General features: G+C 33.9%; 1 protein-coding gene across 1 annotated transcript in view; it reads left to right on the forward strand.

Moving 5' to 3' along the window:
• The window catches only part of EYS (eyes shut homolog), a 1,652,140-nt gene that overhangs the window by 1,340,927 nt on the left and 288,673 nt on the right, over nucleotides 1–22,540 (forward strand). Inside the window, 1 exon segment of the mRNA XM_032864581.1 lies at nucleotides 12,950–12,963. Within this exon segment, the coding sequence (XP_032720472.1) occupies nucleotides 12,950–12,963 (14 nt within the window).

Raw genomic sequence — 22,540 nt, forward strand, 5'->3', positions numbered from 1 at the left:
TCATTTACATATAACATCCAGTGTTCATCACAATAAGTGCCCTCTTTAATAGCCCTTTCCCCACTTACCTCCCTCCATCAACACTCAGTTTGTTCTCTATCATTAAGAGCCTCTTAAGTTTGTTTCCCTCTGTCCTTTTCCCCTCATCCCAGATGTTCATCTGTTTCTTTCTTAAATTCCACATGTGAGTGAGATCATATGGTATTTGTCTTTCTCTAACTTATTTCACTTAGCATAATACACTCTAGCTCCATCTATGTCATTGCAAATGGCAAGGTTTCATTCCTCTTGATGACTGAGTAATATTCCAGTGTATATACATCACATTTTCTTTATCCATTCATCAGTTGACGGACATTTGGGTTCTCTGCATAGTTTGGCTATTGTTGATAATGCTGCTGTAAACATCAGGGTGCATGTACCCCTCCGAATCTGTATTTTTGTATTCTTTGGTAATACCTAATAGTGCAATTGCTGGATCATAAGGTAATTCTATTTTTAACTTTTTGAGGAACCCCCACACTGTTTTCCAGAGTGCTGCATCAGTTTGCACTCTGACCAATAGTGCAAGACCATCCCCACCAACACCTGTTGCTTCTTGTGGTGCTGATTTTTAGCCATTCTGACAGGTGTGAGATGGTATGTCATTGTGATTTTGATTTGTATTTCCATGATGATGAGTGATATTGAGCATCTTCTCCTGTGCCTGTTAGCCAACTGCATCTCTTCTTTGGAAAAGTGTCTATTTTTATCTTCTGCCCATTTATTAGCTGAATTATTTGTTTTTTGTTGTTGTTGAGTTTCATAAGTTCTTTATAGATTTTGGATACTAACCCTTTATCAGATATGTCATTTACAAATATCTTCTCCCATTCCATAGGTTGCCTTTTAGTTTTGTTGGTTGTATTCTTCAGTGTTCAGAAGCTTTTTATTTTGATGAAGTCCCAGTTGTTCTTTTTTGCTTCTGTTTCCCTTGCCTCTAGTGATATGTATAGAAAAAAGCTGCTATGGCCAATGTCAAAGAGATTGCTGCCAGTGTTCTCTTGTAGGATGGTTTCCTGTCTCATTTAGGCCTTACATCCATTTTGAATTTATTTCTGTGTATAGTGTAAGAAAGTGGTCCAGTAACAACCTTCCTTATGTTGCTGTCCAGTTTTCCCAGCACCATTTGTTAAAGAGACTGTCTTTTTTCCATTGGATGTTCTTTCCTGCCTTGTTGAAGATTAGTTGACCATAGAGTTGTGGGCCCATTTCTGGGTTCTCTATTCTGTTCCATTGATCTATATGTCTTTTTGTGTGTGTATGCCAGTACCAGACTGTCTTAATGACTACAGCTTTGTAATATAGCCTAAAGTCTGGAATCGTGATGCCTCCAGTTTTGTTTAACTTTTTCAGTTTTGCCTTGGCTATTCAGGATTTTTTTGTGGTTCCTTACAAATTTTAGGATTGTTTATTCTAGCTCTGTGAAAAGTGCTGGTGGTAGTTTGATAAGGATTGCATGAAATGCGTAGATGACTTTGGGTAATAAAGACATTTTAACAATATTTATTCTTCCAGTCCATGAGAATAGAATGCTTTTCCATTTCTTTGTGTCTACTTCAATTTCTTTCATAAGTGTTCTATAGTTTTCAGAGTACAGATCTTTTACCTCTTTATTTAGATTTATTCTTAGGTATCTTATTGTTTCTGGTGTAATTGCAAATGCAATCAATTCTTGGATTTCTTTGTCTTCTAATTTGTTATTAATGTATAGAAATGCAACATATTTCTGCACATTGATTATATATCCTGCAACTATCCTGAATTCATGTATTAGTTCTAGCCATTTTTTGGTGCAGTTTTGGATTTTCTACATAAAGTATCATGTCTTCTGCAAATAGTGAAAGTTTGACTTTTTCCTGGCTGATTTGGATGCCTTTATTTCCTTTTTGTTGTCTGATTGCTAAGGCTAAGACTTCCAGTACTATCTTAAGTAGTAATGGTGAGAGCGGACATCCTTGTTTTGTTCCTGACCATAGTGGTAACATTCTCAATTTTTCCCCATTAAGAGTAATAATAGCTGTAGATCTTTCATATATGGCCTTTATGATGTTAAGGATGTTTCATATATCCCTATTTTGTTGAGGGCTGTTATCAAGAATGGATGCTGGAGTTTGACAAATGCTTTTTCTGCAACTACTGACAAGATCATATGGTTCTTATCCTTTTCCTTTTCCTCATTCCTTTTCTTAATGTGGTATATCACATTGATTGATTTCAGAGTATTGAATCACACCTGCAACACAGGAATAAATCCCACTTGATCATGGTGAATAATGCTTTTAATGTACTATAGAATTGATTTGCTAGTATTTTATTAAGAAATGTTGCATTCGTGTTCATCAGGGATATTGGCCTGTAATTTTCCTTTTTAGTACAGTCTGTGACTGGTTTTGGAATCAAGGTAATACTAGCCTTCTAGAATGAGTTTAGAAGTTTCTTTCCATTTCTGTTTAAAGAAACAGTTTGAAAAGAATAGGTATTAGCTCTTCTTTAAATTTCTGGTAGAATTCTCCCAAATTCTGGCCCAGGACTTTGTTTGTTGGGAAATATTTTATTACTGATTCAATTTCTTTGTTGGTTATGGGTCTGTTCAAATTTTCTGTTTCTTGCTGTTTCAGTTTTGGTAGTTTGTACATTTCTAGGAATTTATCCATGTCTTCCAGATAGCCCAGTTCATTGGCATATAATTTTTAATAGTACTATCTCATAATTGTTTGTATCTCTGTGGTGTTGGTTGTGATTGCTTCTCTTTCATTTGTAATTTTATCTATTTTGGTTCTTTCTCTTTTCTTCTTGATAAATCTGACTAGGGAGTTAACAATTTTATTAATTCTTTGAAAGAACCAGCTCTTTGTTTAATTGATCTGTTCTACTGGTTTGGTTTGGTTTCATTTCTATATCATTTATTCCTTCTCTGGTCTTAATTATTTCCCCTTTTTTGCTGGGTTTAGTTTTTATTTGCTGTTCCATTCCTAGTTCCCTTTGGTGTACAGTTAGGTTTTTCTTGCTTCTTGAGGAAGGCCTGTATTGCAATATGCTTCCTTCTTAGGACTTGCCTTTGCCACATCCCAAAGGTTTTAGACTGTCATGTTCTCATTTTCATTTGCTTCCATGTACTTTTTTTTTTCTTTTTTTAATTTCCTGATTAACCCATCCATTCTTTAGTAGGATGTTCCTTAACCTCCATGTATTTGTGGTCCTTCCAAATTTTGTCTTGTGGTTGACTTCAAGTTTCATAGCATTGTGTCTGAAAATAGGTATTGTATGATCTAAGTGTTTCTGTACTTGTTGAGGGCTGATTTGTTACCCTGGATGTGATCTATTCTGGAGCTTTCTGTATGCACTCAAAAAGAATGTTTTATTCTGCTGCTTTAGGATGAAATGTTCTGAATATATGTTAAATTCATCTGACCCAATGTGCCATTCAAAGCCCTTGTTTTCTTGTTACTCTTCTGCTTAGATGATCTGTCTGTTGCTGTGAGTGGGGTATTAAAGTCCTCTACTGTTACTGTATTATTATACATGAGTTTATGTTTATTTTTAATTGATTTATATATTTGGGTGCTCCCAAGTTGGGGACATAAATATTTACAATTGTTAAATCTTCTTGATGGATAGACCCCTTAATCATGTTATAATACCCTTCTTCAACTCTTGTTAAAGTCTTTTGTTTTAAAATCTAGTTTGTCTAATATAAGTACGGCTACTCTAGCTTTCTTTTGACATCCATTAGTATGATAAATTGTTCTCCATCCCCTCACTTTCAATCAGAAGGTGTGTCTTCAGGTCTAAAATGAGTCTCTTATTGGCAGCATATAGATTTATCTTGCTTTCTTTTATCCATTCTGATACCCTATGTCTTTTGATTGGAACAGTTAGTATATTTACATTCAGAGTGATTATTAAAAGATATGAATTTAATGTAATTGTGATATCTATAGTGTTGGTGTTTCTGGTGATGTTCTCTGGTCCTTTCTAGTCTTTGTCGCTTTTGGTCTTTTTTCCCCACTCAGGGTCCTCCTTAATGTTTCTTTCAGGGCTTATTTAGAGGTCACTAATTCCTTTAGCTTGTGTTTGTCTAGGAAACTCTTTATCTCTCCTTCTATTCTGAATGACAGCCTTCCTGGATAATGTATTCTTCACTGCATATTTTTCCCATTCAGCATGTTGAATATATTCTGCCACCTGCCAAGTTTCTGTAGACAGATGTGCTACAAACCTGATCCGCCTTCAATTGGAGGTTAAGGACTTTTTCCCTTGCTGCCTTCAGAATTCTTTCCTTGTCTGTGTATTTTGTGAATTTGACTATGATATGCCTTGGCAATGGTTGGCTTTTTTAAAATTTAGTGGAAGTTTTCTGTTTCTTGGATTTTGATGTGTGTGTCCTTCCCCAGATTAGGGAAGTTTTCAGTTATAATTTGCTCAGATAAACCTTCTGCCCTTCTTTCTCATTCTTTATCTTCCATGACTCCTATGATACAACCATTATTCTGTTTTAATAAGTCACTGAGTTCCCTAAGTCTATCTTCTTGACCCTTTACTATTGTTTCTTTCTTTTTATCTTCATTATTTTCCATAATTTTATCTTCTGTATCACTGATTCATTCCTTTGCTTTGTCCATCCTCGTTTTTATGGCATCCATTCAGGTTTGCATCTCAGTTACAGCATTTTTAATTCCAGCCTGACTTATTTTAGTTATTTTATCTTTGCCATAAGAGATTCATATCTCCAGTGTCAGGGTCCCTGGGTGGCTTATGTGGTTAAACATCTGTCTTCAGCTAAGGTCATGATCGCAGGGTCCTGGGAATAAGCCCCACACAGACTCCCTTCTCAGTGGGGAGTCTGCTTCTCCCTTTCCCTCTACCCTCCACCCCCCACTTATGTGCTCTCTCATTTGTAGTGAAACTTGGGGTTATTCTCACTCACTTTAACTCTCTCTTTCTCACTCTCTCAAATAAATAAATTCTTTTAAAAAGAGAGATTCTCTAGTGTCTTATGCTTTTTTCAATACCAGCTGGTATTCTTATAATTGTTGTTTTAAATTCTAATTGAGACACTTTCCTTATATCTGTATTGATTACATTTCTGGCCATCATTTCTTCCTGTTCTTTTTTTGGGGGGTGAATTCCTCCATCTTCTGAAAGTCATTTTTCCAGTTTGTAGACATGCAGCTTTGTTCTCTAAGATTTCCAATCTATTTCTTGGGTGTTCAGAATGATTTGATATTTATCTAGCTGTGTTTCGGAGAGGAGGCAATCTTTGTGTCACCTTACTCCTCTGCCATCTTACCTCTGGTCAAGCCTTAAATGACTATTTTTGAAAATCCCTAAACTAGAACTATATTTGCATAGTCTAGGAAGAATTAGTCTTAAAATATCCAAAATATTCTCCTGATTTACTTGTTAGTTTATATACTGACTACAAAGGACCAGACAAGTTCCTGAATTCTATAAATATTAATTTCTTTCAGTCTTCTAACATAGCTATGAGTTATGTGCCATTATTATTATGTTATTATTTAGGAAAAATGAAAACCAAGACAGAGAAGAGCTTAAGTATGTTATCCAAGGTCACACAAACAGTATAACTGGAGACATTGAGATGAAAACTCAGGCAGTCTGACTTCAGGCTCCACAATTGTAGCCACTCTCCAATATTCTTCCTTAGTGCCATAAAATGCTTATGCATATTAGAAGTAATTATTCATATATTAAAACTCAGAAAGTCCTTGCCAGTTCCCAGAAATTTAGAACTATGTAACTAAGGCATTAGTTCACTAATTTATATCCATAAGCCGTGTTTTTAAAAATGTAGCTTTCTTCTGGGGGGCATGTTTATGTAATGAAAATGGGTACTGTATATTTAATAGTAATTTAATAGTAATTTAATTCTAAAATTTAATTTCTAGTCTCATATTATTGGCACCATTTCTATAATTTGTTTTTATGTATTAATTTTTTTACTATTGGATTCTGTTTCTTTAAGTAAATTAAATTCATTGAAATGCTACCTCAGGCAGGATAAAAGTTATGTATGCTTACAGCATTTAGAAACAGCTAATATATTTACTAAATGACTATAAAAGGATGATTACCCCCCAAAAAGGGCAAACTGCACATTATCATTACTAAATATAATGCCCATGAGAATGAAAACAGGCAGGTGGATATCAAATTTCATATTTCAAATTAAGAAATGAAAGAATTGGTTACTGTCTAACCCTGACTGCCAAACAAAAACAGGCATTATCTGATCCCTGTCCACAGGTGAACTTTGTGGTGATAGGTACTTAGATATTAGCCTTTGATTAGTCTACAGTGCAGCAAAGAAGAGGGAGATACAAAGATGATAATACAGGAAAAATAGTGAAGCACCTAATAGAAATTGGGACTTTAGGAGGGGTAATTTTTTGAAATTGGTTTTAGATGAGTCAAATTGGAACTAGGTCATAAAATTATAAAATCACAGAAAATGTTAAGTGATAGGGGTCTATAGCTCAAACAAGGCATCAGGATTAGAGATATAAACTTGAAAGTCTTCTGTACAGACTTGGGAATAGAAACTAAAAAAGTAGATTAACTGTATTAAGGAAAATTTTATTAGGCCTAAAGAGGATGCTAAACATAATGGTTATGAGCCCTGTCTTTTAAATGAGATAGCTGTTAGCCCTGCCACAATTTAGCAGTATAAATTTAGGCAAGTCAATAAAACCTTTCTAAATTCTAAATTCCTAATCCATAATGGAAATAATATGTATAGCACTGTGGTGGGCAGAATTTTAAGGTGGTTCCATAGATTTCTGTCCCTTGTGTCCATGCCCTGTGTGATTCCCTTCCCTTGAGTGTGAATGGAATCTGTAAATATAAGATGGTCATTTTGTGATAAGGTTATGTTAAGGCAAAAAAGTGATGGCATTGTCACCCATAATTATGTTAGTTGACTAAAGGGAGAAGCTGGAGAAATGCACCCCCAGGTCTGGCAGCAAGCAGACATCTGTGTTGTGATCTGCTTATCACATGGGGGCCACATGAACTGCAGGTGGTCTCTAGGAACTGAGAGCAGTCCTTCAAGGGTAGCCAGTAAGAAAAAAAGGATGTTACAACTACTTCCTAAAAGGAAGGAATTTTCCAATAACCAGGGAGCTTGGAAGAGGACCCTGAACCTCAAATAAGCTGACAGCCCCTGCCCACACTTTGATTTCATTCTAAAGAAACCCGAAGAAGACAACCCAGGTAAAGGAAATTGTGAAGGAATACATTTGTCTTGTTTGAAGTCACTAGATCTGTGGTAGTTTATTGTGCAACAATGGAAATTGTATATGCTCATAAAGGTAGATGACTAAATATTACAAAATGCCTATTACTGTACCTTCCACACAATAATATGTGATAATTGCTGCCTTGGTATCATTATTATGCATCCTCCTGAATCCTATTTCTATTTCTAGATTGAAAATAAGTACCAGTTTCCATACAAAGGCTTAAAGAAACTCATCAGGAAGTAATGTTTTAGTGCCAGTGATTTAGCATTTCTAAAGAATTTTGATCTGTATTATCTTTTACTTCACTATGACCTTTTATCTGATTTCATTATAACTTAAAGGAAGATCTCAAAAAGTAGTTTTAAAAAAGCATTATTAGTAAGAGTTTGATTGTTGTTCTTTTGGTTCTTACTTGCTTTGTTGTCTTAGAAGATAGAAGTTTTAAAAAATGATGAACATATTGATAACAATAAATTTTCTTAGGCCCAAATATAATGTTGAAACATTAATGAGATTTTTATTTTGTTAAATGTTTTGTGGAAACTGAGTTCAAAGTAAATTTGGCATTAAAAAGTTCACCATGGAAAAAAAGGTCAATTTTGTAATGGTCCAGAAAGAAAAGCTGTGAAACTACCATGGAAAATAAGAAAATAGTCTGAGATGGTTTGAATGCCCACACATTTCCACACACGTCTGCTGCTTTGCTTATGCTGTGCCCTCTACCTAGAATGCCCTTTATAATCAGTTTTACTTCTGTGCAACCCCTTCCCTTAGAAATAAAAATATGGATAGCAAGTTATCCCTATGTCTATACCCTTTGCTATAATAAGCTTTACTGTATTATGAATTTCTGCAGAGAAAGTGTTTTTGCATTTCCAGTTACTGGCATGGGTATGAACTTAATAATTGTTTATTAGGTACAATTTAACGAAACTTTACTTAGAATTAATATGATCAAGTGTTTGTTTGGCAAAATTAGGTCCCATGTTCTTATTGTATTATCTCCATATTCTTCCGTGAGTTAAAAGGAATGTGACCTAACAAACTGATAGTCTTGGTAGCATTTCTGTGTGTGACTTTCAGTGATTATAGTTATGTGGTATCAAAATGGCCATCAAGAAAATGCAGAAAATTCAATCAATCAAGTAGTTTATCTATCACAAGCCAAAATTATTCTAATTTTGTTGATAATGTTTTCTGATTAAACTAATTATTTTTATATTATGTAAACATACCTAATAAAATAGTTACTTCAAGGAAAACAGTCTTAAAATAAGATTTTAGCATTATATGGATGAAAAGCCCAAGTCATTATTTTTTTCACATTTCTTCTGTACATGGGAATTTAGTTTGGATTACTAAGGAAAACCAATCCTGCAACATAAAAATAAATTCTATAAATCATATGAAAAATAAAATTCAATGAATAGAATATGCACATGGTATGATGATTATTTAAAACATATCTTAATCAAGATAATTCTGTCCCTTTATAAAATATGCATGTTAAGCATTTGTTAAACAAGTGATTTCTATCCCATTGCCTATTTTTTTTATTATGTAAGATCCTTTTTAGGATCTTATTTATTATAAATCTACAAAAGTTTTCAGGCTTATAAGAAGTATTTTATGAGGGAAAAGTTAGTGTTTAAATATTGGGATAGTATTTTTTAAATTTAGAAATGCTTGTGGAGAATGAAACTAATAAAAATAACAAGAAACACTAGAAATATATATTTTTTTAGAAAAAATTCGTAATAGCAGAAGTTTAAAAAAGAGACCAGGGAAAGCTTCCAAAATCACAATAGCGTTTCTGGTAAAGTGCAGAATTTTACACGTTACATCAATATTTTTCCAAATCTAGCTTACAGTATCTTATAGAAAAATTTTTGAAGTATTTACACCTTCTTTCCTCACAGCCTTAAAGATTTTAGTCAAGTAGAACAGGAGTCAGAAAACCTTTTATGTAAAGGGCCAGGAAGTAAATATTTTAGGCTTTGCAGACTATACAGGCCGTGTCACAACAATTGAGCTTTGCCACTCTACCATGAAAACTGACATTGACGATATATAAATGAATGGGCTTGGCTCCAATAAAATTTTACTTACAAAAACAGGAAGCATTCTGATTTGACCAGCTTGCCAAATCTTGATGTAGATTAATGTTAGCAATTTTATAGCCATTTTCATAAATTTTATATGGCTTATATAAAAATAAGACTATGAGAAACTATCTTCACAATTAGCAGTTGATTAGAAGTGAACATAGTCATTATAACATTTTATAATTCAAGTAAAAATACCAAAATTCTATCTTTTGTATCTATAGATGCTTACTATGGTGAAATTTATCTCTGAAACTAACTTCATCCAAAGAGAACAGATTGCATGTGTAGAACTTTTTTTTCTCCATTTTTCTTACTCTAGGAACTCAAAAATTATATCTCCCATTTACTGAGTGAATACTACAAAATAGAGCTCATTCCTTAGCCTACAAATATCATGGTTATTTACTTCTCACAGCCTAATGAAGCAGATAGTACATTGCCCATTTTACATGTGAGTGAACTGAAGCTAAAGAGACTATATAATCCTGACTGCAACAACTATTAAATGATGACAGATCTGAAATTCAAACCCCAGCATGGCTTTCAAAGCCTATGATATAGTTCTACAGGGATTAAATGAGTGTGAAAACATTCTTAAGTCTAAATTCTTATTTGTTCCCAATGAAAAAGAGATATACTCTTATAAAAGTTTATAGCTTTTGGTATAAGGCTATGTATAATAAAGCTTACAGATTGGAAAATATTTCCAGATATATTTTGTGTATTATATTACAGTTTGGATGTTGGTTCTTGAGCAACTACTTATTTTTTTGTTTGTTTGTTTTATCAGCCAACAGCTACACAGACAGTTTCCAGTTTGCAATCAATATAGCCTCAAGGAATAGACAGAATCAAAAATTGCTTTATAATTACAGAACTCAAAATACAGCTTAATTTTCATTTGCATTGCCATGATGCCAGTGCAGTATTTATATCCTGACACTGGTCTTGGACAGATGATGTGAATATAACACTCTGAGACCTCATTCATGGTAATGGTTGTAACAAAAAGAATTGTTAAAAAGTGAAGAATCAATTGGCCTGAAAACATAATAATCTTATTCTATGTTCTTTAATAGATATTTAAAGAATTACTATGTAGAAAAACTTTGAATATGGAAAGCCTCTGATTCATATAAAGGAATGGAGAAGTAATGTATAAAGAGCTACCAATCCTACAGTTAGCTGTCAGAAAACTAAGTTCTGATACTGAACTTTTACCACTTAATTGATTACTTTGGAAAAAATTACTTAACCTCCTTAAGCATCAGCTTGCTCAGCTGTGAAAGAATTGGGGGAGACAGTAGAGGGTGGGACAGCTATAAAATTCTATGATTCTGCCACTGAGAAGATTACTAAAATCCACATATCTAAGCATTTGGGCTAATCTCTTTATAACATATTACAGAGCCATATAATTTGCCCTGCTCTCTTCAACTTTTCCATCAGTTAGATGGAGATATAGTCTGTTTATCAGATTTCGAGGTGAAACAAGCCTGGAATAAAAGTGAATATGAGGTATGATGGAATCAAAGCCAAAAAATCTTGACAGGCTGGTATAATAGGCTTACTCAAATCTTACAGAACATATAATAGAAATAAATATGGGTCCTTTTGTGAAGATACTAATGGCTCAAGTACACTTAAGTTTTCATGCTATAACATTAGCCAATGGAGTATTTGGCTATGAGAACTCATTTGTCATTTATAGATCTGTAATAGATATCTTTGTAGTATCTTTAACTCCCCATTCTTCTCTACTATTTCATAGGACTCTTAAGCAGAATTCAAATCTTGATAAGCCTGCTTATCTGTTCCCTCCATGTTGTCACCCAGGCCTCTGATTGTTATTCAAAAATAAAATTATCTAGTTTGAAAAATTGATACCCACCATAAATTCATGGCCAGAAAACTACCTGAACCTTCTCCATAGTTCATAAGTATTATGTCTGGTTTTTTCAACTTTCTTCCCCAATCCCTACAGTGACTATTTTAAATCTTCTCCACATTCTCAAACTTCATGACTTCACTGTTCTCTTCTGTCTCAGAGGATGAATTTGTGTCCTACTTTTCTGAGAAAAATTATTGCCCTCACATGGCATCTCTCAAAATTGACTTCTGGATCATCACTCATTAGTTCGTTCTTTTCTTTATTACTATAGAGGAAATTTCTAAGCTACTAACTAAGCCCAATTCTTCCACCCATGCATTGGCACTTGTGATAGATATTTCGCATATTGTGGGTGTCCATCTTTTTTATTACCTTTTCTATATTTTATAAAATCCCATGTTAGAAGACCTGCCTCTGGAGCATGACACATGACTCACACGTCTACCTGGCTTACAAGTAGGCTACACACATGATAGAGCTTCTTACCAATCAGATGTAATTCTTTAATTCTGCTTATTACAACAATGACAGTGAATTTTGCTTTTTGCAACTAAGAACCCTAAAAGATGCAGATTTTATTCCTTTTCTCCTTTATAGAAACTATGAAATATTCAATCTCCTGTATCTTCAATTTCCTTCCATTTCACTAGACCCTCTCAATAGCATTTAAACTACTTTACTCTTTCCCATTTAATAAAATCCTCCTAAGAATCCCATTACTGTGCAGCTACTGCCCTATAAGTCTTCTCCCTTCCTCAAAGAAAACATTCATTTAGTGGTTCTAACTTGGTACTTCTAATTCCTTACTTCCTGCCATAATATAGGCTGATCTAGCAGCTTTTTATACAATTCAGGACTCTCTGTTACTAAAAGGCTTTTTTTTTTTTTTTTTTTGGCTTCTCTAATGCCACGCTCCCTTGTGATGCATGCCACTTCAGCTGTCTTTTTTTGGTCTTCTCTACTATTTACTCTCACTTTTCACAGTTCCTTCTTGATTTTAAACTTCACTTTCTTCTTCATCTGCTCATTTTCCCTAATAAATCTCTTCCATTCCCATTGTTCACCTTCAACTAGCAATATTCCTTTACTTGCAAAATTTATATCTTCAGAATAGACCATACCTCTGAACTTCAGGCCCAACTAGTCAATAAATATCCTATAGACATCCTCACCTGGATGTCTCATTAAGTAGCAAACATTGTATATTCAAAGCTGATTGCTGATCTGCACATGCGCACGCACACACACACACACACACACACACAGTCACCCACCAGTGGTTATTACACATAGCACACACCATTCACTCAGTACCTGACGGAAGAAATCTGACAGTCATCAAAGGTCAATGTGGAGTAATCTAAGAGTATGTCTAAGTATGTATATAGAGATATTTAATATTCTACTTCATTCTTTATCCCCTTGCCTGTGTTATTTATGTGAGGTGAAGTGTAGAAGAAGAAAGGAGTGAGAAAGCCTTTATGTTTCCTCTGTGCTTATTTCTTTTTGAAAAAGATTCTTGAGATTCTATGTGCAAAAAAATACTATTAATCACCAGGTTCACACTGTGTAGCCCTTTATGATGTATTTTTATCTTTAATCCAACAGAAATCTATATTCAGCTATAGAAAGAAGACAGAGTGAGCCTACCAGCTAAACAGTATGTTTGCAGTCTCTAGCTGTGATTTCAAAGAGGCTTCTCTGGAAGCAGTTTTCTATCCCACTAGTTTTTAATAGGAGAGGGAAAATTGGTTTACAATATGAACTTTTAAACTTTCTCTTATTTTCATACCAATTGCTTGCCCCACACTTGAACCCAACAATTTCCCATATATTCAAGTGTTTTTCTACTCATAGTTCTTAGCCAGAATCAAAGCAGTTTAGCTGAATGAGTCTGTGCTGTCATATGGGCCACAGATAAAAAGACCAGGCACATAAGTGGCAGCAATTCATGGACTTTCTAATGTACTTTTTTCCACTTTTGAGCTTATTGAACTAAACTACTGAACCTTTTCAGGCTTATCTTTGGATTTTGACCTTCATTTGTCCAAGTTCTTACTGCATTTGAGGCATTTCAACTAATGAAATAGTATGCTCATGTAGTTATTGTCATAATTATTTACTATATGTAATAATTTTTTCTTTAATTTTTCCAAAATTTGTGATTATTTTCAGTGCTTCAGATAACTTCCTAATTGTGTAATTGATATTACATTAGTGATCTCAGAATGTTCATAGTAGACTAAAAATTATTTTCATATTATGTAGATATCTAATTCTTAAAAATGCTTTTATAAGTTATTGAAGAAATGAAGGAATGATAGGAGAGGCCAACAAATGAATGGGACAAGGATTGAATAGTGAAGAGTAAAGGAAGATTGAAGAAAGTGAGAGACTTTGCATCATTAAGTGCCAGGTAGTATTAGGGTCAGGAGAAAAAAAATACTTTACGCCTGTGTCACAGGTTTAAAGTTGAATAAGAAAGATGTAATAATGCCAATCAAATGGGCAGTGTTTACAGAGATAGCAACTGTGTGTTCAAAACTGGGAAAGTACAAAACCACAGTTTATTAACCACATACATCAAAGGGCCAGTGTAAGGGCTCTTTGCTGAATGCAATGGAAGTAATATGTATTCTGTATGTTTTAGAGATTAAGAAGAGGACCTCTGAACTTAACAAGGTCTACATTGACATTTTCTAGTGGTGTGACCTTGTGCAAGTTACTTAACCTCTCCAAGTTGCTGATTCCTCATTTGCAAAAGGGGATAATTATAGGGTTTTATTGAGGACTGAAACAGATTACCCAAGTAAAAATAGTTCTAAGCACAGTTCTCGCACTAAGTGAGAGCTAAAAACATATTAGACATTATTATCATTAGAATAGTATGGAAGGAGTGGCACAGGGATGATGGGGTTCAAGGGACAGGGTCTTCCAGGCTATAGAGTTACTGACGAAAAGAAATCAGGTGGAAAATGGGAAACATGGCAGTCAAGGATAGAAACCTCTGGCAATCAGTCTTCCATAACCTTTTGAGAGTCAAGCAGTATGTTTAAAAGACTCAGTTTTAGAATTAATAAGTAGCACAGTCAGTCCTCAAAGGCAGATATTTCTAACTGTGCAACATTCAGAAAATTGCTTTCCTTTTAAAGAGACTTAAAAGTCTCAGCTGTCTTCCCTTAAAAAAAAAAAAAAGATAATAATAGTACTTTTGAAACCATTGCCTGGCATGTAGTAATTCTCAATAAAAGCTAGCCAGTATTAAAAGGTGATTCTGATTCTTCATATTCTCCTCTCCTCCCCTCCCTACCCCATTCCTTTTTCATCCTTTCCCCTCCCCTCTTCTTCTCTTTTCCTCTGGTTCTCTACTCCCCTGAAACACCCCTCCCCCCAGTCCATTTACTGTCTGTCTCAAATTATCTGTATTGGTGAACTGAATATAGATGTTTAGCATATTTTTCTATATAAGCCTATAAAATGAATAATGGGCAATATATATAGCTTATACATAGAATGACTTAAAAAAATGAACTTTTGATGGTCATGACTACCAAAACTAACCAGTGTGACAATGTTTTGGGTTTTTTTGTTTTGTTTAAAAATCTATTTATTTATTTGTGAGAGAGAGAGTGTGTGTGTGTGAGAATGTGGGGAGAGGGCCAGAGGGAGAGGAAGAGAGAAAATCTTAAGTAGACCCCTCACTGAATGTGGAGCCCTTCTCAGGGCTCAATCCCAGGACCCCAAGATCATGACCTGAGCCAAAAGCAAGAGTCAGACACTTAACTGACTGAGCCACCCAGGCGCCCCTGTGTGACAATGCTAAAACAGAATGAGACTAGTGGAAATGTTAGGGACTAAAAACCATTTAGAAACTATAGCATTTTTCTTTAAAGAGAAAAAATAACCCACAACTTTGTGGAAGAGAGATGACTGAGTTTTAAAGAGAAAAAATAACCCACAACTTTGTGGAAGAGAGATGACTGAGTTTTACCCAGAACATCTGCACGTTTTGGAGACTTATCACTATTTTTTGAAAGAATAGAAATTGATGGCTGGCTACTAAGCTCTTGTAAAAACCAGAGGCTTTGAATTTGCCTACTGTATTAAGAGATCCCCAAAAGGGTTAACAGAGTCAACTGGATATCACTAAATTCAGTTCATCCCCATTTATAATGTACCTACAACCTGAGGAAACGTTTTAATAAATTGCTAAAGCAGGAAATTAGAGCAGTGTCTTGTTTTCTTCTCTGTATTATTGCGCATGCATGTATGTACGTGTGTGGGGGCATACATGTGACTTCAGTCATCTGCTGGTTACTTCTACATACATACTCCATTTGCACTACAAACTCAGACTAGCTTTATCAACCTCCGACTGCTAAACTCCTCATCCTCCGGGGTTTCCTCCTTGCCTCCATTACCCAGGCCACTCAGCCTTGAAAACATCAAGTTCTTATTTGACCTTAACCCACAGTCTACTCATTGTCAAGTCCTGTTCCTTCTAGTTAGGAAAGTCCTTCCCATCTATTCCCCCCTCTCTTTTGCTGTTGCCAGCATCCTTGATTTGATTCTTACTTTCACCACCTGAACTGTTGTTACAACTTTTTAATCTAAAGTCACAACTTTTTACTCTTCTTAATTCAAGTTCTCTGTACATTGCTGGGAGCTTAGTATTCCTGAAGGACAGTTCTAATTTTGCTGCTTCTCTGCTCATAAAGGTTTAATGTCTCTGGCTACAGAATGAAGTTTGGTCTCTTTATGTTGGCGTGCCAGCCTTCTAATGATCCTCCTCCTACCCTCCAAGCCTATTTTCTGTTATTCCCCTTCACACAGCCTGTGCTCTTAGCCAACTGAACTCTAGACTTTTCTCTGTGTACTTAGCAGGCTCTTCCACTGTTTCCCTTTCTCTTGCTCTTATCTCTTTCTGGTGATGTAATAAGCTCATTATTTGTTGAATGAAATAATTAATTGACTAATTTTCCCAGTGTTGAAACTCATTGAATTAAGGATCAACATCTGATGCATCTTGGAGCTCCCTTTGCCTCGAGCAAAGTTGATTTCAAATATTTTTTAAATGAACAAGTGTTTAAATTTCCTTATCCCAATTAAGGGTTTTAAATGATTTACTGCATGATTTTTAAAAATAATATAATATTCATGTTCGGTTATAGCCTTGTGTTTTTGTTTACTGATAAACTATTCACCTAGTTTACAATTTTCTGTAGGGTGGGAAAGATTCTTCTTTCTTGACCACCATCTTTCATTGTATTCTGCTTCTAGGAGATTGATCCAAACCACCCTGCTCTGTCACGCAGGCTTCAAACTATTTTGAAGTCTGGCATCATCTAGGTCACTTTTTTTCTCTAAAATATTCCCTCTCTCCCGTACCATATTTCAAATTTTGTCTGTTAGACAGGGATTTTTAAATTACATGTGAATGCATTGTCCTCTCTTAACCCAGTAAAAAATAGATTGAAAAAAAAATCACTATGGATATTTGAAATCTATGCAAGAAAAGAGATTTTGATTTCTGAAAGGTGTATGTTGAGGACTGAAAAAGAGAACTTATCTCTAATTATGTGAATTCATTTTAATAAATATCAAATTATAACACTAAATTAATATTACTTCAGTTTGGTGATTTTGTTTTTTGCAGTGCCCAAAGTAATCCTTATGATAACCATAATAATGTGATTCAAATATGCAGGAATTTTTATATTTTAAAAATCATTATGTACAACTTTAGATTCTTCTTTATAGCTTATAGTCTACTGTTCTAAAGATAAAACATATTAAATCCATGCTTATATTAGTACTTGATGTAGTAAATGTATATGAAACATATTTTTCATGAAACTATAGTTTATCACAAGCAATGGCTATTTTTAATGAAGAAATTAAAGAAGTATTTGCTATAACTAATAGCTTCTGATTGGCAGGCCAGTTGCCTTGGCTTTGCCATATAGAAAGAGTTTCTTAAATTATAATTTAAGATATTTCTATGAATTAGCAGTGTTATTACCAAATTCATCATTTTAATAATAGGAGGAGTCTACTTTCATTCACCCTTGAAGTGATAGCTACTTGCTTTTCAATAATTTGCAGTTTGCTTCCAGGGTTTTCCTAGCAAATCTCTACATACTCTATCCACACTTTTGAAATCCTTAGGAATTCAATATTCAGTTTAAACAGTCATTATTTATAAAAAATTGAGAATAACATTATACTACATATTTAACTCTAAAATTATCTACAAAGGGTATTTTTTCATATTTTTGGAGATAAAAGGTATAACAAATAATACAAAATATCTTTTTTTTTCTTGTTTAACTTGTGGTTTCTATTTTGTTCTGTTTGTTTTCTTTTGCTTTTGTATGTGTGCATGCATTCATGAATATATATATACATGAGAAATACTAGAGAAGAAAACTGTATATATTCTATAAATTAATAGGCTTTTGATTCCTCTGTGCTCCCAAGGAAATTTTACTGTTGGCCTCTAAGCAAGTATAATTGAGTGAGATGGTACTATTCCTATTTCATATAATCTACTTGATAGCAAAGATGATGACACTATGCTTCTATTTGCAGCAATAGGAGGCACATGAGATATTCTGAAAAACAGCCCTACTAAAAATCAGTTAAGATGTTCGATAAAATAAAATGAGCATTCTCTTAAATGCATAGGTGACTTTTTACAATCATTCCCAGAGTTAAAAAAATAAAGAAAATACTAAGGGCCAAAAACCAGAAAGGGATCTACCAAAAAAAAAAAAAAAAGTGTGACAAATAGTAGAACCACAACATTTGCTGCTTTCAGGTACCAAGAGATAAGGGCTTTAAGGATAGTATGAGTTGCAAAGAAAACATCTCTGTGTCTAGGTAAAATCAAGAGTTGAAACTAAAAACTGTTCCTTAAGTTTAGACCTCTAAGGGACTTCAAACTCAGTGGAAAGGTAGGAGTAAAAAAGAACCTACAAGTAAGAAAGACAAGAAAAGTTGGTGTTCAGCCACTCTTGCTACAGGCGTATAAGTAACACCCTCCCCAAGAATCTTCAACAGTCCTGCTGTCCTCGGTTCTGATTTATGCTGCAAATTTGGTTGAAGAAATTCCAAAGTAGAAATTAATATAAAGCAATCTCAATTTGAAAGCCTCAGGATATTTGGAAAAGAAGCAAAAGCAAATCCACTTTTGCAAATCAAAATTCCATAAATTAGGTCTCTATAGATTCTCACCAATAAATATTAATAAACAATAACTGTAAAATAAAAAAGAATACCAGCTAAAACAGACTACCTCAAGCAAAAGCTGTAGAAAAAAGTAAACAGCAGCATTATAACCCGAAGGATTTTGGATATTAGATTCATTAAATACAGAAATAAAATTACCACATTTAAAATGCTAAAGAAAATACAAGAGGGAATTAAATTAAGAGATACAGACTTTCAGTTACAAAATAAATAAGTCACAGGAGTGAAAAGTATAGCATAGGGAATATAGTCAATAATATTGTAATAACTTGGTATGGTGACAGATCATAACCATACTTATTGTGATAAGCATTATGTAATGTACAGAATTGTCAAATCAGTATGTTGTGCACCTGAAACTAATATAATATTATATATACTTAAATAATAAAAAATTTTAAGAAAGAATTAGCTATAATACCAACTGTACTTAAGTGATTAAAAAATTTTAAGGGAAGTTAAAAATAAGCAAGACAAAAAGAGTCTATCACAAAACGCCAAACAATGAAATGAAATATACAATCGCTGAAAATGTAATACATGAATTAAGTAGCAGATAAGATATAGCTGAGAAAAGAATTAAGTACAAGAAATTAGATCTGAATATTTTAACACTGACAAGGCAAAAATGCAAGAGAAGTTAAAAAATATGATGACTGGAAAGAGAAGGTATAGCATACCTAATTATTCTAACATATTTCTAACTATTTTAAAATAGCAAAAGTGGAATCCAACTAAGAGAAATAATACCTTCAAATTGCAGAGGTAAACTAAATGTCAATATACAGATGCTTGCACAGCTAAACTTGCATTGAAAAATTTGGTCCAAGTAAACATATCTTCAGAAAAAAAAAAAAAAAGAGGGTTATGAGCAGGAAATACTCATGAAAGCAACTTGAAAAAGAAGTACTTCCAGAATAAGGAAAATGATTCCAGAATTAGTCAGGAAATTAAAAGGAAAAAATTTCTATAAAATCAATAATTTGGATATATTACTTCAGTTGAAATAAAACAATACATAAAAAGATGCAAATTCTTTAAAATTCTCTATGATGTTGTTTTCAGTGAGTCAAATTGATCCTTAGTCTTATTTATATTTACAGGTTATCTGCCAGCCACCTGTAATTTGTTTTTTCCTTCGGATAAGGATATTCTGTATGCTCTAGATGAAAAGACACACAAAATTTTCTAAGTGTCAGGCCCCTTAACTTCCATGGGAATATATTCCCCATCATTAAGCACTCATATATCTTATGAAAGCATCTAGACATTCTGTTTTCCATGTACTATCAACAGGTATTATCAGCAGTATATCATCAACATAGTAAAAATTCTCAGAAGAATAGGTATTGATTCTTCTGTAAATGTTTGGTAGAATTCCATGGGAAGGCCATCCAGCCCTGGACTCTTGTTTGTTGGGAGGTTTTTGATTACTGATTAAATTTCTTTGCTGGTTTTTGGTCTGGTCAGGTTTTCTCTTTCTTCCTGTTTCAGTTTTGATAGTTTGTATGTTTCTAAGAATGCATCCATTTCTCCCAGCTAGCCCAATTTGGTGACAAATAATTGCTCATAATATTCTCTCACAGTTGTATTTCTTCAGTTTTGGTTGTTATCTCTCCTTTTTCATCCATGATTTTATATATTTGGGTCCTTTCTCTTTTCTTTTTGATAAGTCTGCCTAGAGGATTATCAATATTATTAATTCTTTCAAAGAACCAGCTCCTAGTTTTGTTGATCTGTTTTACTGTTTTTTGTTGTTGTTTTTTTTAATTTCTATATCATTGATTTCTGCTCTAATCTTTATTATTTCACTTCTCCATCTGAATTTAGGCTTTATTTGCCATTCTTTCTCCAACAACTTTTAGGTAGAAGGTTAGGTTGTGTATTTGAGGTTGTTTCTTGAGAAAGTCCTGTATTGCTATATACTTCCCTCTTAGAACTGCCTTTGCTGCATCCCAAAGGTTCTGAACTGTCATGTTTTCATTTTCATTTACTTCCATATATTTCTTAAATTCTTTCTAATTTCCTGGTTGACCCATTATTCTTTAGTGGGATGGTCTTTAACCTCCATGTATTTGTGGTCCTTCCAAATTTTTTCTTGTGGTTGACTTCCAGTGTTAAAATATTGTGCTCTGAAAATATTCATGGTATAATTTCAGTCTTTTTGTGCCAGCTGAGACCTGATTTATAACCCAATATGTGATCTGTTCTGGAGAATGTTCCATGCGCACTTGAGAAGACTGTGTATTCTGTTGCTTTAGATGAATGCTCTGAATATCTGTGATGTCCATTTTGTCCAGTGTGATATTCAAAGCCCTTGTTTCCTTGTTGATCTTCTGCTTAGATGATCTGTCCATTGCTGTGATTGTTGAAGTCCCCTACTATTATTGTATTATTATCAGAGTTTTTGGCTGTTCCCAAGGTAGGAGCATAAATATTTACAATTGTTAGATCTTCTTGTTGGATAGACCTCTTTATTATGATATAACATCTTTCTTCATCTCTTATTAGTCTTTGGTTTAAATTCTAGTTCATCTGATAGAAGGATTGCTACTCCAGCTTTATTTATTTATTTATTTATTTACTTATTTATTTTGGATGTTCACTGACATGATAAATGATTCTCCACCCCCTCACTTTCAAGGTGTTTGGAGGTGTAAACTTAGTCTCTTGTAAACAGCCTATCTATGGGTCTTGGTTTTTTAAAATCTATTCTGGTACCCCATGTCTTTTGATTAGAGCATTTAGTCCATTTACATTCAGAGTAATTACTAAAAGATGTGAATTTAGTGCCATTCTATTACCTGTAAAGTTGCTGTGGCTGTAGATTGTATCTGGTCCTTTCTGGTCTGTTACTCTTGGGCTCTCTCTTCACTCAAAGGATCCCCTTTAATATTTCTTGCGGGGGTGGTTTAATATTCACAAATTGCTTTAGCTATTGTTTGTCCTGGAAACTCTTTATCTCTCTTTCTATTCTGAATGACAGCCTTGCTGGATAATGTATTCTTGGCTGCATATTTTTCCCATTTAGCACTTTAAATATATCATGCCAGTCCTTTCTGGCCGGCCAGCTCTCTGTGGACAGCTCTGCTGCCAACCATTAGGTTTTATCCTTGTAGGTTAAGGACCTCTTTTCCTGGTCTACTTTCAGGATTTTCTCTTTATCTTTGAAATTTGCAAGCTTCACTATTGTATGTCAAGGCGTTGTCCTATTTTTATTGATTTTGAGGGGATTCTTTTGGCCTCCTGGACTTTAATGCCTGTTTCCTTACCCAGATTAGGGAAGTTCTCAGCCATCATTTGTTCAAATAATTCTTCTGCCCCTCTCTCCCTCTTCATATTCTGAGAACCCTATTATCTGGATATTATTTCACTTTATGGAATCACTGGGTAATCTAAGTCTCCCTTCAAGATCCAGTAGTTGTCTTTCTGTCCTCTTTTCAGCCTCCTTGTTTTTCATCACTTTATCTTCTAAATCACTGATTCTCTCTTCTACTTCATTTATCCTCACTTTTAGAGCCTCCATTTGGGACTGCATCTTGGTAATAGCATTTTTAGTTTCAGCCTGACTAGATTTTAGTTTTTTTAATTTCTACAATTAGGGATACTCTATTGTCTTCTATGCTTCTATGCAACTAGTATCTTTATAAACATTGTTTTAAATTCTAATTCAGACATTTCTTATATCCATATTGATGAAATCTGGCAGTGAGTACTACCTCCTGTTCTTTCTTTTGGAGTGAATTTCTTCATCTCATCATTGTTTCTGAAAAGAATAGAAGAAAGAAAGAGAAAAGACAATAACAACAACAACAACAAAGATAAATAAATAAATCAGAAAAAAAAAAAAACAAGAAGAAACAGAACAGAACAAAGCAAAATACTAGATGCTGGGTGTATTTTGGTCCGCTTGGTGAAAGAAACTAGATCCCAAAATAGGAAAGAAAGAAAAACTTATATATTTACATATATATATATATACTTAT

This window comes from Lontra canadensis, unplaced genomic scaffold (genome assembly GCF_010015895.1).
Source record: "Lontra canadensis isolate GAN:19392208 unplaced genomic scaffold, GSC_riverotter_1.0 scaffold27, whole genome shotgun sequence".
Lineage (NCBI taxonomy): Eukaryota > Metazoa > Chordata > Mammalia > Carnivora > Mustelidae > Lontra > Lontra canadensis.